This window comes from Hylobates moloch, unplaced genomic scaffold (genome assembly GCF_009828535.3).
Source record: "Hylobates moloch isolate HMO894 unplaced genomic scaffold, HMol_V3 SCAFFOLD_17, whole genome shotgun sequence".
Taxonomy (NCBI): domain Eukaryota; kingdom Metazoa; phylum Chordata; class Mammalia; order Primates; family Hylobatidae; genus Hylobates; species Hylobates moloch.
In genome coordinates, this window is record NW_026652292.1 from 50,318,742 (window position 1) to 50,332,171 (window position 13,430).

Genomic DNA, 13,430 nt, shown 5'->3' on the forward strand with positions numbered 1-13,430 from the left:
CTTTTCTTACCTATAAGGTTGTCCTTTATTCCCAAGGTCTTGAAATTCCAGTGCTTTCTTAACAACAGCTTCATTTTCTTCTGGACAAACTGAACATGTGCAGTAAACAACTGCTTGAGCTTTAGTAACTATATTAGAAGAAGATGCATGACTGTAACAACTCTATTAACAATCCTATACAAATGTGCTATGTTTCCAAACATCTATTTGATACTAATACCACATGGTTTTGATGAGAATAATTTCCCCAGGTGCTTGAATGGCTCCATTTTAAAGTAAAAGCTTGTCTTAGTAATTTAGTCCGTGGCCAGTAAGTAAAGTCACTCTAACTGGATTGTATGGAAATTGAAAATTCAACAAAAAATGAGGCCAACTTAGTTATAAACACAAAGAAATAAATACTGCAGGTTACCATGAACTTGATACTTCTGCCCATTCTTCTACAAGCGATATTGCCTAAATAGTTTAAAGGACTCTAGAAACAGACAGACTTAGAGGTGAATCCCAGTTCTGTCACTTACTGCTGTATGAACCTGGGCAAATTACTTAAAGTCTTAAATTTTTCATCTGTAAAATGAGGTAGTACTACCACTTGCAATTCACTCATTGATTCATACTTATTGAGCACCTACCACCTGCCAGACAGGCACTGTTCTAGGCTTTGGGATACAACAACACAAACAAAAATCCATGCCCCTGTGGAGCTAACTTTCTAGTAGAGAGGAAAGACAATAGGACAGAGATAAATAGGAAAACTATATAGTACTATTAGGTGATCAATGCTATGGAGAAAAGCAGAGCAGGGGTGAGGGATAGAGAGTTCCAGGAAAAATAGTGTGAAATAGGGCAGTGAGAGAAAGCATTGTTGAGATGGCAAACTGTGGGTAGACTAGATGGAGATGGAACCAGCCACAGAGCTATTTAGGGAAAAGCATTCTAAGGTAAAGAAACAGCCAGTGTAAAGGCCTGAAGTCAACATGGTGCTGGTATGTTCCAGGAAAGTGAAGGGGCCGGTTTGATCAGAGCAGAGGGAATGAAGACAGAATAGTAAGTCGAAGTCAGAAGGCATGGTCTGAGCCCCAGATAGTACAGGGACTTGTGGGACACCGGAAGGGCTTAGGTTTTTACTCAGGTTATGATGGGTTTTAACAAGATCACTCCAATTGCTGTGTTAAGAATAGAGTACAGAGGGCAGGGGCAGAGGCTGGTAGAGAAATTAGGAGGTCATTACAGTAATTCAAGTGTGAGGTGATGGTGGTTTGGACACCGTGGTAGTGGTGGAGGTAGCTGGATATATTCTGGATATAAGTTGAATGTAGAACCTACCTCATACACTGACAGACTGGCTGTGGGTATGAAAGAGAAATCATGGATAATGCTAACGTTTTTAGCCTAAGCGAGTGGAAGGCTACAACTATCATTAACTGAAATGGCAGTACTGTGAGAGGAACAGGTATGGCAGGAGGAAGATCAGAGCTTCCATCTTAGACATGTTAGCTTTGGGATGACTATGAGTCCCTAAGTGGAGATGTCAAGAAGGCAGCTGGAAATACAAGCTTAGAGTTTCGAGAGGAAGTTTAGACTGGAAATATAGATTTGGGAGTCACACAGAGGTGTTTAAAACCATGGGACTGGATACAATCACCAAGGGATAAGTACAGGCAGAGAAAAAAGATCCAAGGCATGGACTGTGGCACACTCCCATGTTAAACAGGGTGTTGAGACAGAGAGGACCCAGTAAGGAAGACAGAGAAGGGGAGGCCAGAGAAGGCCTGGAAGGTGGTGCCCTGGAAGACAAGTGATGGAAGTGTGTGAAGGGAGAGGAAGCAACCACTTCTGTCAACTGCCACAGATAGACCAAGGTAGACGAGGGCTGGTAACTGACACAACAGTATGGGGATCACTGGCGATCTTCACAGGACCATTTCAGTTTAGTGGCAGGAGTGAACGTGTGATGGTAATAGCTCAAAAAAGGAGAGGAAAGACTGAGGAAACACGGTTCCTAGGGGAAAGGCAAGTTACAGGAATTTTTTACAAAGGGGGAGGACATTCAAAGAAGTTAAAATATAGGGAATTTTTGTTGATGAGGAACTATAAATTCTAACAAGCACAGAGTGAGAGATGTGGACAAAGGGATATGAAGAAAGTTATGGAGACCAGAGTATAGGAGATGAGGAATGACCTGGAGTCGGGGCCTCTTGAGTTAATTGTCATTAATAGGTATAAAGCATATAAGGAGACATGTTTCTTATAATTTGATTTATTTGATTTTTTTAAGAGATGGGGTCTTGCTCTGTTGCCTAGGCTGGAGTGCAGTGAGGTGATCATGGCTCACTGCAGCCTCCAACTCCTGCGCTCAAGCAATCCTCCCACTTCAGCCTCCTGAGTAGCCTGCATGCCCCCATGCCTAGATAACTTTTTTTATTTTTTGTAGAGGCAGCATCTCACTATGCTGTCCAGGTTGGTCTCAAACTCCTGGCCTCAAGTGATCCTACCATGTTGGCCTCCCAAAGCACTGGGATTTCAGACATGAGCCACCATGCCCAGCCCACTTATTTATTTATTTATTTATTTATTTATTTATTTATTTATTTAGAGACCGAGTCTCACTCTGTCACCCAGGCTGGAGTGCAGTGGTGCAATCTCAGCTCACTATAACAAGTGATTCTCATATCTGAGCCTCCCAAGTAGCTGGGACTACAGGCATGCGCCAACACGCCTGGCTAATTTTTATATTTTTAGTAGAGATACGGTTTCACCATGTTGTCCAAGCTGGCCTCAAGGGATCCACCAGGTTTAGCCTCCCAAAGTGCTGGGATTACAGGCACGAGCCACCGAGCCTGGCCCCCACTTATGATTTTAAAGTAGAGAATAGTGGCAAGGCTGTGAGCCTTAGAGGGTAAGGGAATTAGGGGTGCCCGAGCCCAAGGACAGAGCACAGTTACCTTTTGGTATTTTTAATTTTTATTTGTTTTTACTCTAATCCCATGACAGATGACATAATTATCTTTTACGTGGTTGACTTCAAATCGGGCTTTTAGTCAGTTCTATCAAAATTTGGAGTCAAACCCCTGATTACACACTTAACTACCTAAGATAGCATCCTTGTTGCTCTGGTCAAAGATAGCATGGAAGCTAAGGAAGAACATTTGGTGATTATTAAATAAAATAATACATATGAAGTAAGTAGCAGGTGCCTGGCACATAATAAGTAAACAATAAGTGCTCAAATATTTAAAAATTATTTTCACAACTAACAAGGACAGTTACCTTTTGGTATTTTTAATTTTTATTTGTTTTTACTCTAATCCCATGACAGATTACATAATTATCTTTTACGTGGTTGACTTCAAATCGGGCTTTTAGTCAGTTCTATCAAAATTTGGAGTCAAACTCCTGATTACACACTTAACTACCTAAGACAGCATTCTCTTACGAGAAAATTAAATACAACTTGTTTTGACTTACAGTATGTCTTCCAGTAACATAAACTGTCACAATCTCAAGAGTTGCCAAATTTCAGTTTATTTGGCATCATAAAAGAGCTTATGTCATTAAAATCCCTTTGCTTCTTAGATTCTTTCTGAAGCTTTTTAAAGCTTCAAATATCCAATTAAAATTTATTTAAAATGCTTCAAGTAAAAGGCTTTTTACCAAATTCCTGATCTTCCAATCAACTTATTTCCTAGATCATATCCATATCATGTTCAAATGAATATTTAGTAGCAATATGAACTAAAAGAAAAGGCCTCCTCTGTGCTTTCTATTTACTTATTTATTTTTTGCTTTTACTCTTGGCAAGCTGTGACCTCTGTGATTCCTATAGGCCTTATTTCTACCTCATGTGTGTTTATATATTTACTGAATGATCTATACCCGTAGATCTATACCTATAATATAGATGGGGTCGATGCCCATATCCATTTATCTTTAAGCCTTTCTTTGCAGGTCAGGATTTGCTAACACTGATACACCTTACGTACAGCTTACTACCTGACCCAAAGTGGGCACTTTATAAATATATACGGAATTAATAAAAGCTTATTAATTTCTCGGAGACATCTAGATTTCTGTGTGCATATGTGGAAAGGCAGTGGTACTCAAAATCTAAATGAAGTGATTAAAGCAATGATATAAATCACTCACAGTGCTGCCTTGTTACTCAAACTTCAAATCAAGAGATCTAGGCTTTCTCTGTGATTGCACCTCTCTGTCCTCTACTTAGCACTAAGAGAAATAAGAGTTTCACTAAAATTTGGACTGTAGAAGAGTTGTTAGGGTTAGGCACAATGACAACAGAAAAATTATATCGAGTAAGAAATCTAAGAGAAGAAACAGGAAAGCTGAAACTACAATTATAAATATACATAATTATTCCACTTCAGCATTACAAAATTGGTAAATTATGCTTGCTAACCTGTTTAAAATTATAGTAAAGCATATATTCTAAAAACTGAGATTAAATTGGTAAAGATAAATATTTTGTTATTTGAAGGCAGTAAGACTGAATGTTCTGGAAAATGTGCTCATGGCTCACACTTCATTGCTTGATTATAATAGATCATGAAAGACTAATATTTCTAAAATGTACACCGTATTTTAACAAGATGGTGCCTATGACAACCTTACATTTCATTGCATGTGTGAGCTGTTCATACTGCTGTTGAGCAAGAACGTGAAGTTTGTCCACGGATATGCCTCCTTGAGAGTGATCTTTAAGGAATTCTGTATCTGAATTTTTAAAAGAAATGCTTTTAAATATAGCACCATTAAAAACTTTTTACATATTGTTATCATCATAAAATTTTTCAATCATTTTGCCTACCAATAAAAGTGTTTCATGGAAAATATCTATTAAAACTAAATAGATATTAAAATGTTGACTTAAAAATTAGAACAATAAAGTTAATTGTTTCATTTTAATATTGCTTTTCAAAAAGAATATTGAAAATATTTAATATTGTTTTTCTCCAAGTTGCTATGAGATAGTCATCCAAGTAGTCATATAAGTCATTTAGACACAGAAGAGAAAATGCCATCAGTCTCGAGACTAATACTGGAAAGAGAAAATAAAATTTCTTTTCCAAAATAAAAACGAATGGGCTATAGTCAGATCTGGGAACACACAAGGATATAGTTTAAAATACTAACTTTCCAAAAGAAACCTTGGAAGAAAATATTCAGAAAAGCAAATGTTATGTCTTTATGAAATAATGTCTTACCTTTTTTAATTTTTGAAAAATAATTTAAATATATGTATTGACAATATTAATGAAGATATACTGAATGCTACTCCTTTATGTAGATTATTTTAACGACCCCTTGAAGAATTACTAGCCCTTTTAACATTGAGATAATTGTTTAAACATACATTAAACAACTTGTCTAAGATTATATAGCTACTAAGTGGACAGCCAGGATTCTAACTCAGAAATCTAACCAGAGGGCCCAAATTTTTAAACTCTGTATTATACTGCCTCTCTAGAACCCGCTAGAGTATGACAGCCAATTATTTATACCATGTATGTGGCTGTTGCCCATTCCAGTAATATCACTAAAGGTTAATTAAACTCCATTTCTTCCCAATTTAGTTTTACATTTCATGAGGTGTTTTTTGTTTTTTGTTATTGTTGTTGTTGCTGTTTTTTTTTGAGACAGGATCTCACTCTGTCATCCAGGCTGGAGTGCAGTGGCACCATCTCGGCTCACTGCAACCTCTGCCTCCTGGGTTCAAGCCATTCTCATGCCTCAGCCTCCTGAATAGCTGGGACTACAGGTGTTCACCATGATGCCCAGCTAATTTTTGTATTTTTAGTAGAGACTGGGTTTCACTATGTTGGTCAGGCTGGTCTCAAACTCCTGGCCTCAACTGATCTACCCACCTCAGCCTCCCAAAGTGGTGGGATTACAGGTGTGAGCCACTGTGCCTGGCCTACATTTCACATTTTTTTTCTGTGCTCTAAAACTATCCATTACTTGTTAAAGGACTATTACAAATTATTATACTCTAAAGTCATATCATCTGTTTCTTTAATTCTATCTTAAAATAATTCCAAGTCATTAGCAAGGGCCAACTTCATATATTCGTCAATGGTTCTAATATTTTTCAATGTTAAAATGTTTTTAAAACTAATTCCTTATTGTTCCATTCTACCTTGTATCTAAGTTTAATAAAATAATCTTTTGGATTCACCCCTACTAAGTTTCTGGTTAACGTTCCACATTCCCACCACAGTCACTAGGTCAGCAGCTCCTTATTTGCCCTGGCTTTTAGCTCCTCAGAGTACAGTTTCCTTCAAAAGCCCGCTTACTTCAGGATACGACAACTTCTTAGCTTATCCTATCATCTCCTCATCAAGGCTTTCAAAACATTACCAGTACCTAGGAAATGTTTTCCTCTCCCCCCTTTCCTTATTTGTATTTTCCTCTGGGCTTTTCTCCCCTAGCCTTTAGTTTATTTTTATTCTGTGTTTTTTGGTTTTTTTTTCTGGATTTCCACTTCAAAATGGCCCAGGATAAGGCAAGAGTCTCACAGTTCTGACCTCTAGTTCTCCTGACCGCTATGCTTATTATAGCTGCTATTTCTTCCCCCTTTTTTCCTTCCCCCTTTTCTTTCAGTGTCTACTAATTGTTCTTTGATTATTTCTTAAAGTTCGTCTAGAAATTTTCTCAGCCTACCTACCATTCTACCATCTGAATTGGTTATTCTTCTGTTGAAGTCTCTCTGGAAAGAAATTTTCTATAGCAAGTCAAAATTCCACGTGGTACAGTGTAAACCCAGTTAAAGACAGTGTCGTTTAGTGGAAGGAAAATGTGCTAACCGAACTGAATTTGAATCCCAGCTTCCCTACTTACTAGCTACATGACCATAAGCAACTTGTTTAATTTTTCTGAGTCTTGGTTTTTTTCCTCTACAATTATAAGAACACTATCCTCAAAAAGTTATTGTGAATACTAAGTGACAGTATGTGAACACTACCTAGAATATTGCCTGGGACATTGTTGTGTTTAATAAATATTAGCTCCTTTCCCTCCATTTCTTTTCCTCCTGTCTGTCCTTGCTAGAAACAGAAAACAGTTACTATATTCTGTACATTGGTGGGGTGTCTTCTTTTTCTAATATTCTAATTAATCTTATCTATGCCTTTCAATATAAGCAAGGGATAAGAATAAGTTTCATTTAATTTGGAGCAATATAATGTGATTAAGAGAGTCATTAAAAGTGCCAGTCTCAGAGTCAGACTGGTTGTATTTGAATCCAAGCTCTGCCTTTTACTAGCCCAATGATCCTAGGACACTTCATTAACTTCTCTGAGCCTCGGATTCCTCATTTGTAAAATAGAAGTTAACAAGTTAGTACTTCACAGAATTCTTGTGAAGACTTATGAAATAATCCAAGAAAAGTGCCATGCCCAGGGCCTTACATCTAAATGCTCAATAAATGTTAATGTTAAATAATTATTATTTTAAATGTATTTAAAAGCCAATAAAATTAAATGTAAATGCTTCATATTTAGTCTGAGATATTCATTTCATAAAGCATACATCCTAGAGATTAAGACACCTTTGAGTTTGAAATAATTGGATTATGATTTAATTAGGATCATGTTTAGAACATAGGCTCTAGAGTCAAACAGATCTAAATTTGAATCCCAGCTCTGTCTCTAGTTGCTTGACCTGAGAAAAATGAATCAATCTTTGAGTCTCAGCATTTTTATCTATAGAGTAAATTTTAACACATCAAGAGCTCTGGTATATTCAGAATAGCATACTGGCCAGCATCTTTTCTGATTGCCTACATTATTCCAATTATTAAATATTTTGAATATCACCCTGGTCTATTGGATTGGTGTAAGGATTAAATGAGGTAACAGAGGTAAAGGACTTTACGCATAGTAAGTACTTTATATATGGTCGCTATTATTTATTAATCAGATGTATTTGATATGCTATTTTAATGACTTTAAATAATTTTATATTTTAAACTGTCAACTAATTTCAATAATTTAGAAATTAAAACAAGTACCTTCATGTTCATTTAAAATAAATTCTACTGGATTACTAACACCCAGTCCTGAACAACGAGGTAGCAGCAAAATCACTTTAACTTTCTGTAACCTGTGATCCTTTGATTCAATGTTAATAAATGTCTCACGAAGTATTTCAATATCTGGGGGAAAAAACACAGAAAATTTAATGTAAAATATTAATGAAAACTCTTAATGTAGTATGTGATTATATCTATTTATTCTACATTTTAAAATCCTCAACCTCACAAAAATTCATTTTGATGTAGTTAGAAAAGAGGGCTATTCTTCTCTGATATCTACCCAAAGTTAATACAGGAATCCTATTAATAGCATGCTTTCTCCTTCACCTGAAATGATGTTGAAATTTAAAATTAAATTCTCATTCTGAACTGCAGGATATATAGTAGGGGAGAAATGGACTGCAGAGGCAGAAAAATTCAAGTTGACTCCCAGCTTCACCGTTTACTAGCTGTGCATTTTAATCTCCTGAGCCTCCATTTCCTTCTTCATAAAATGGGATGGCTACCTCGTATAACTGTGGTGAAGACTGAGATAAAGTAGTTAAGCTTAGCTTGGTGTCTATTATATAGCAAGGGCTCAATATTGGTTATTTCCCTCTCCCATTCTTTATCCCCTTTTATGTTCTATCTTCTCTCCAGGAAAAAAAAAAAAGGTGGGGGAGGGTTATCAGAAACACATATAAGTTGCAGTCCAAGGTACAGAATCCATACAAACTTGTATAAAATATCAATCATACCTTTAAGGATCTTGTGACTTAGCTTAAGAGAGTCTGCCTTCCCTTGTGTTATAGCTGTCTGTGCCCCTATCTTACAGCCAACCCTCCACTTTTGCAGTGGCTATCACACCCTTCACCTGCTGAAAAATCACTCTTGATACGGCCCCACCTGCTGCCTTTCTCTTGCCTCACCAATTTTTCCCTCTTCCTTTTCTCTGTGTCTTTTAAAATTGTTTTTTCTGGCCGGGCGCGGTGGTTCACGCCTGTAATGCCAGCACTTTGGGAGGCCGAGGCGGGCGGATCACGAGGTCAGGAGATCGAGACCACGGTGAAACCCTGTCTCTACTAAAAATACAAAAAATTAGCCGGGCGCGGTGGCGGGCGCCTGTAATCCCAGCTACTCGGAGAGGCTGAGGCAGGAGAATGGCGTAAACCTGGGAGGCGGAGCTTGCAGTGAGCTGAGATCGCGCCACTGCACTCCAGCCTGGGCAACAGAGCGAGACATCGTCTCAAAAAATAAAATTAAATTAAATTTAAAATAAATATATATATGTGTGTGTGTATTTCTATGTTTACATAATATTTTAATGTCATATGTATATAATGTATGTAAGCTTAAATATATATTATTTGGTTTAATCTACCATCCTATTTGCTATTTGTCTTGCTTTTTTTATGTCCCCTTTCACTCCTTTTTTTTTTTTCTTTTTTTCAGACAGGTCTTGCTCTGTCACTCAGGTTAGAGTGCAGTGGCACAATCATGGCTCACTGCAGCCTTGGTCTCCTGGGCTCAAGCAATCCTCTAACCTCAGCCTCCCAAGTAGCTGGGACCACAGGTGTGTGCTATCACCCGGGTAATTGTTTGTATTTTTGATAGAAATAGGGTTTCACCATGTTGTCCAGGCTGGTCTCAAACTCCTGGGCTCAAGCAGTCCACCCGCCTCAGCTTCCCAAAGTGCTGGAATGGAATTACAGGAATGAGCCACTGTGTCTGGTCTTTACAGGAATGAGCCACTGTGCCTGGTCTTCTCTTCCTTCCTTCCTTCCTTCCTTCCTTCCTTCCCTCCCTCCCTCCTTCCTTCCTTCCTTTCCTTCCATGAGACGGAGTCTCACTCTGGTGCCTAGGCTGGAGGGCAGTGGCACGATCTCAGCTCACTGCAACCTCTGCATCTGGGGTTCAAGTGATTCTCATGCCTCAGCCTACCAAGCAGCTGGGACTACAAGCCTGTACCACTCATCCAGCTAAGTTTTGTATTTTTAGTAGAGACGGGGTTTCACCATGCTGGTCGGGCTGGTCTCGAACTCCTGGCTGCAGGTGATCCTCCCGCCTTGCCTCCTAAAGTGCTGGGATTACAGGCGTGAGCTACCACACCTGGCCTCTCCTTTTTTATCTTTTTTTTAGAATCATATTCCAATTCTATATTTCATTCCTCTCCCCCTTAACTATTCATTATACATTATTTTATTATGTGTTTACTTATTGTCCCAGAAATTATAGCACACATCATTGACTTAATATACTACTTTACCACTTCCTAGAAAAGCAAAAACCATAGGACACATTAATTCTATTTTCTTTCCTCTAAAATTATATGCCATGGTTGTAATTTATTTTAATTGCATATAACATTAAATATCTTTAGTCCCGCAGACATTAATTTGCAACCCCATTAGACATTAGATTATAATATTTAGATTTACCTATGTACTTAACTTTTGTATTTTTCTTCATTTCTTTCAGCATCTCCACTTTTTTTAGAGACAGTCTTTTTTTTTTTGAAACGGTCTTGCTCTGTCGCCCAGGCTGGAGTGCAGTGGCGCGATCTCGGCTCACTGCAAGCTCTGCCTCCTGGGTTCACGCTATTCTCCTGCCTCAGCCTCACAAGTAGCTGGGACTACAGAGGCCTGCCACCACACCCGGCTAATTTTTTGCATTTTTTAGTAGAGACGGTGTTTCACCGTGTTAGCCAGGATGGTCTCGATCTCCTGACCTTGTGATCTGCCCGCCTCAGCCTCCCAAAGTGCTGGGATTAGAAGTGTGAGCCACCGCGCCCAGCCGAGACAGGGTCTTGCTCTGTTACCCAGGTTGGAATGCAGTGGCACAATCATAGCTTACTGTAACCTTAAACTCCTGGGCTCAAGTGGTCCTCCCACTTCAGCATCCTGAGTAGCTAGGACTACAGCTGCACGTCACTACATCCAGCTATTTTTTTTTTATTTTTAGTAGAGACAGTGTCTCACTGTGTTACCCAGGCTGGTCTCAAACTCCTGGCCTCCTCCTAACTTGGCCTCCCAAAGCACTGGGATTACCAGCATGAGCCACTGTGCCCAGCCTCCAATTTCTTCTCCCCAAACAGTGTATCTTTAGTATTCCCCTTACTGTGTCTACTAGTGACAGACTCTCAGATTTTGTCTGTCTGAGAATATCTTTATTTTATTTCAAAGAGTATTTTTGGTGGATATAAAAATCTAGCCTGGCAGTTTCTTTCAGCATAATGAAGACATTGTTTAATGGTTCTGGATAGTTTCGATTGAAAAGTTAGGTTTTAGTTTTATTGCTATTCCATTGATGGTATGTATATTTTCTCCCTAGCTACTCACCAATGCCTTTCTCTTTGGTTTTCAGCAGATATGCTATGGTATGCCTAACACATTACCTTAGTCTGTCTGGGCTGCTACAACAAATGCCATAGAATGAGTAGCTTATAAACAAAAGAATTTTATTTCTCACAAGTCTGGAGGCTAGGAAGTTGAAGATCAAGGCACTAGCAGATTCAGTGTCTGGTGTGGGCCCGCTTTCTTACAGATGGTGCCTTCCTGCTGTATCCTCAGTTAGTGAAAGGGGGATACCTAGGTCCCTGGGGTCCCCTTCATAACGGCACTAATCCCATTCATGAGGGCTCTGCCCTCACAACTTCCCAAAGGCCCCACCTCCTGATACCATCACTTTGTGGGTTAGGATTTTAACATACAAATTTTGTGGGGAACAAATATTCAGGCCATAGGATATGTTTTCCGTGTATTCTGATTAGACTTTTACAGGGCTTCTTGAATCTGTGGCTTAATGTCTTTCATCCACTTTCAAGAATTCTCAGCCTGAAATTCAAATATTGTTTCTTTCTAATTCCTTTTCTCCTCTCCATCTGCAATTCCAAACACATATGAGATAACTGAATCACTGAGTCTCATGTGTGTCTTATGACCTCTTTCATATCCTTTGTGTCCCCATGCTTAAGTCTGGATATTTTCTTCAGGCCTATCAGTTCACTTATTGTATCTTCAGTTCTATGTAACTTACTGTTAAATCCCTATCACATTTACTTCCTAATTTCAGACATTGTATTTTTCAGTTCTAGAACTTTCTTTTAGCTTTTTTGATTATCGTTTCCAGTTCTTTACTAAAATTCTAAAACTTGACATTTAGTCCCTCCAGCTTATTAATCATAGTTATTTTAAAGTGTACATTTTTAGTCAGGTGCAGTGGCACCTGCCTGTCATTTCAGCTACTTGAGAGACTGAGGCAGAAGGATTGCTTGATCCCAGAAGGAGATCAGGCTAGGCAACATAACAAGACCCTGTCTCAAAAAAATAAAACTAAAGTCCACATCTGATAAATCCAGTATCTCCAGATATGCTGTGGGTCTGCTTCTACTGCAGTGCTTTCTGTTTTAGTCATATCTTTTCTTGTTCTGTCAGTGTTTTATGAAATTGAGTGGTGGATATTGCATCAGAAAAAATTTAGAAGATACGGGCCGGGTGCGGTGGCTCACGCCTGTAATCCTAGCACTTTGGGAGGCCGAGATGGGTGGATCACCTGAGGTCAGGAGTTCGAGACCACCTAGCCAACATGGTGAAATGCCACCTCTACTAAAAATACAAAAATTAGCCGGGCGTGTTGGTGAGTACCAGTAATCCCAGGTACTCAGGAGGCTGAGGCAGGAGAATCGCTTGAACCTGGGGGGGCAGAGGTTGCAGTGAGCCAAGATGGTGCCAACTGCACTCCCGCCTGGGCAACAAGAGGAAGACTCCATCTCAGAAAAATAAAAAAATAATTTTAAAAAAATGAAAAAAATTAGAAGATAATTAGAAATGTAGGATGATGTTTTCCTCCAGAGGGAATTTACTTTTTTGCTTCTGGCAGGCAGCTAAGACTGGGCACTAGCAATCCCAGATCACCTTAATCTAATTGGGAATTAAGATGACTGGAATGGGGGTTCTAATTCTTTGGAGGACTGATCACTATCCAAGATATACTTCGGGGCTCCAGGTGAAATTCTGAGTATTTACCAGGCTACCTCTCCTGGTCAAATCCTGAATTCCACTTTTTGTCTCCCTATCCCTGTGAATCTGTTAAAAGTTTTGCTTAGTGTTTCAGCCTTGTAGAACCTATAGTAAAATGTAATCTTTACCTAGCATGATCCAATGGAAACATTTTTAAAAAACAAGAAGCCTAAAAGACAGCTCCTAGGCCAGGCCTGGTGGCTCATGCCTGTAATCGCAGGACTTTGGGAGGCCCAGGCAGGTGGATCACTTGAGCCCAGGAGTTTGAGACTAGCTTGAGCAACATTGCAAAACCTTAGCTCTACAAAAATTAGAAAAATTAGCCAGGCATAGTGGCATGAACCTTTAGTCACAGCTACTTGGAAGGCTGAGGTGGGAGGATC

At 39.0% G+C, this 13,430-nt stretch overlaps 1 protein-coding gene across 3 annotated transcripts in view; it reads right to left on the minus strand.

Annotated features, from left to right (window-relative positions):
• Positions 1-13,430, minus strand: part of NSUN7 (NOP2/Sun RNA methyltransferase family member 7) — a 49,976-nt gene that overhangs the window by 13,247 nt on the left and 23,299 nt on the right. For 2 of the 3 annotated variants that reach the window (XM_032136023.2, XM_032136022.2), the window contains exons 8-10: positions 8,027-8,170; positions 4,630-4,731; positions 11-128 (exon numbers count right to left, since the gene is read on the minus strand). In XM_032136023.2, the coding sequence (XP_031991914.1) occupies positions 11-128; positions 4,630-4,731; positions 8,027-8,170 (364 nt within the window). The remainder of the gene's footprint in view (positions 1-10; positions 129-4,629; positions 4,732-8,026; positions 8,171-13,430) is intronic. The other variant, XM_058429994.1, reaches the window with a different exon arrangement.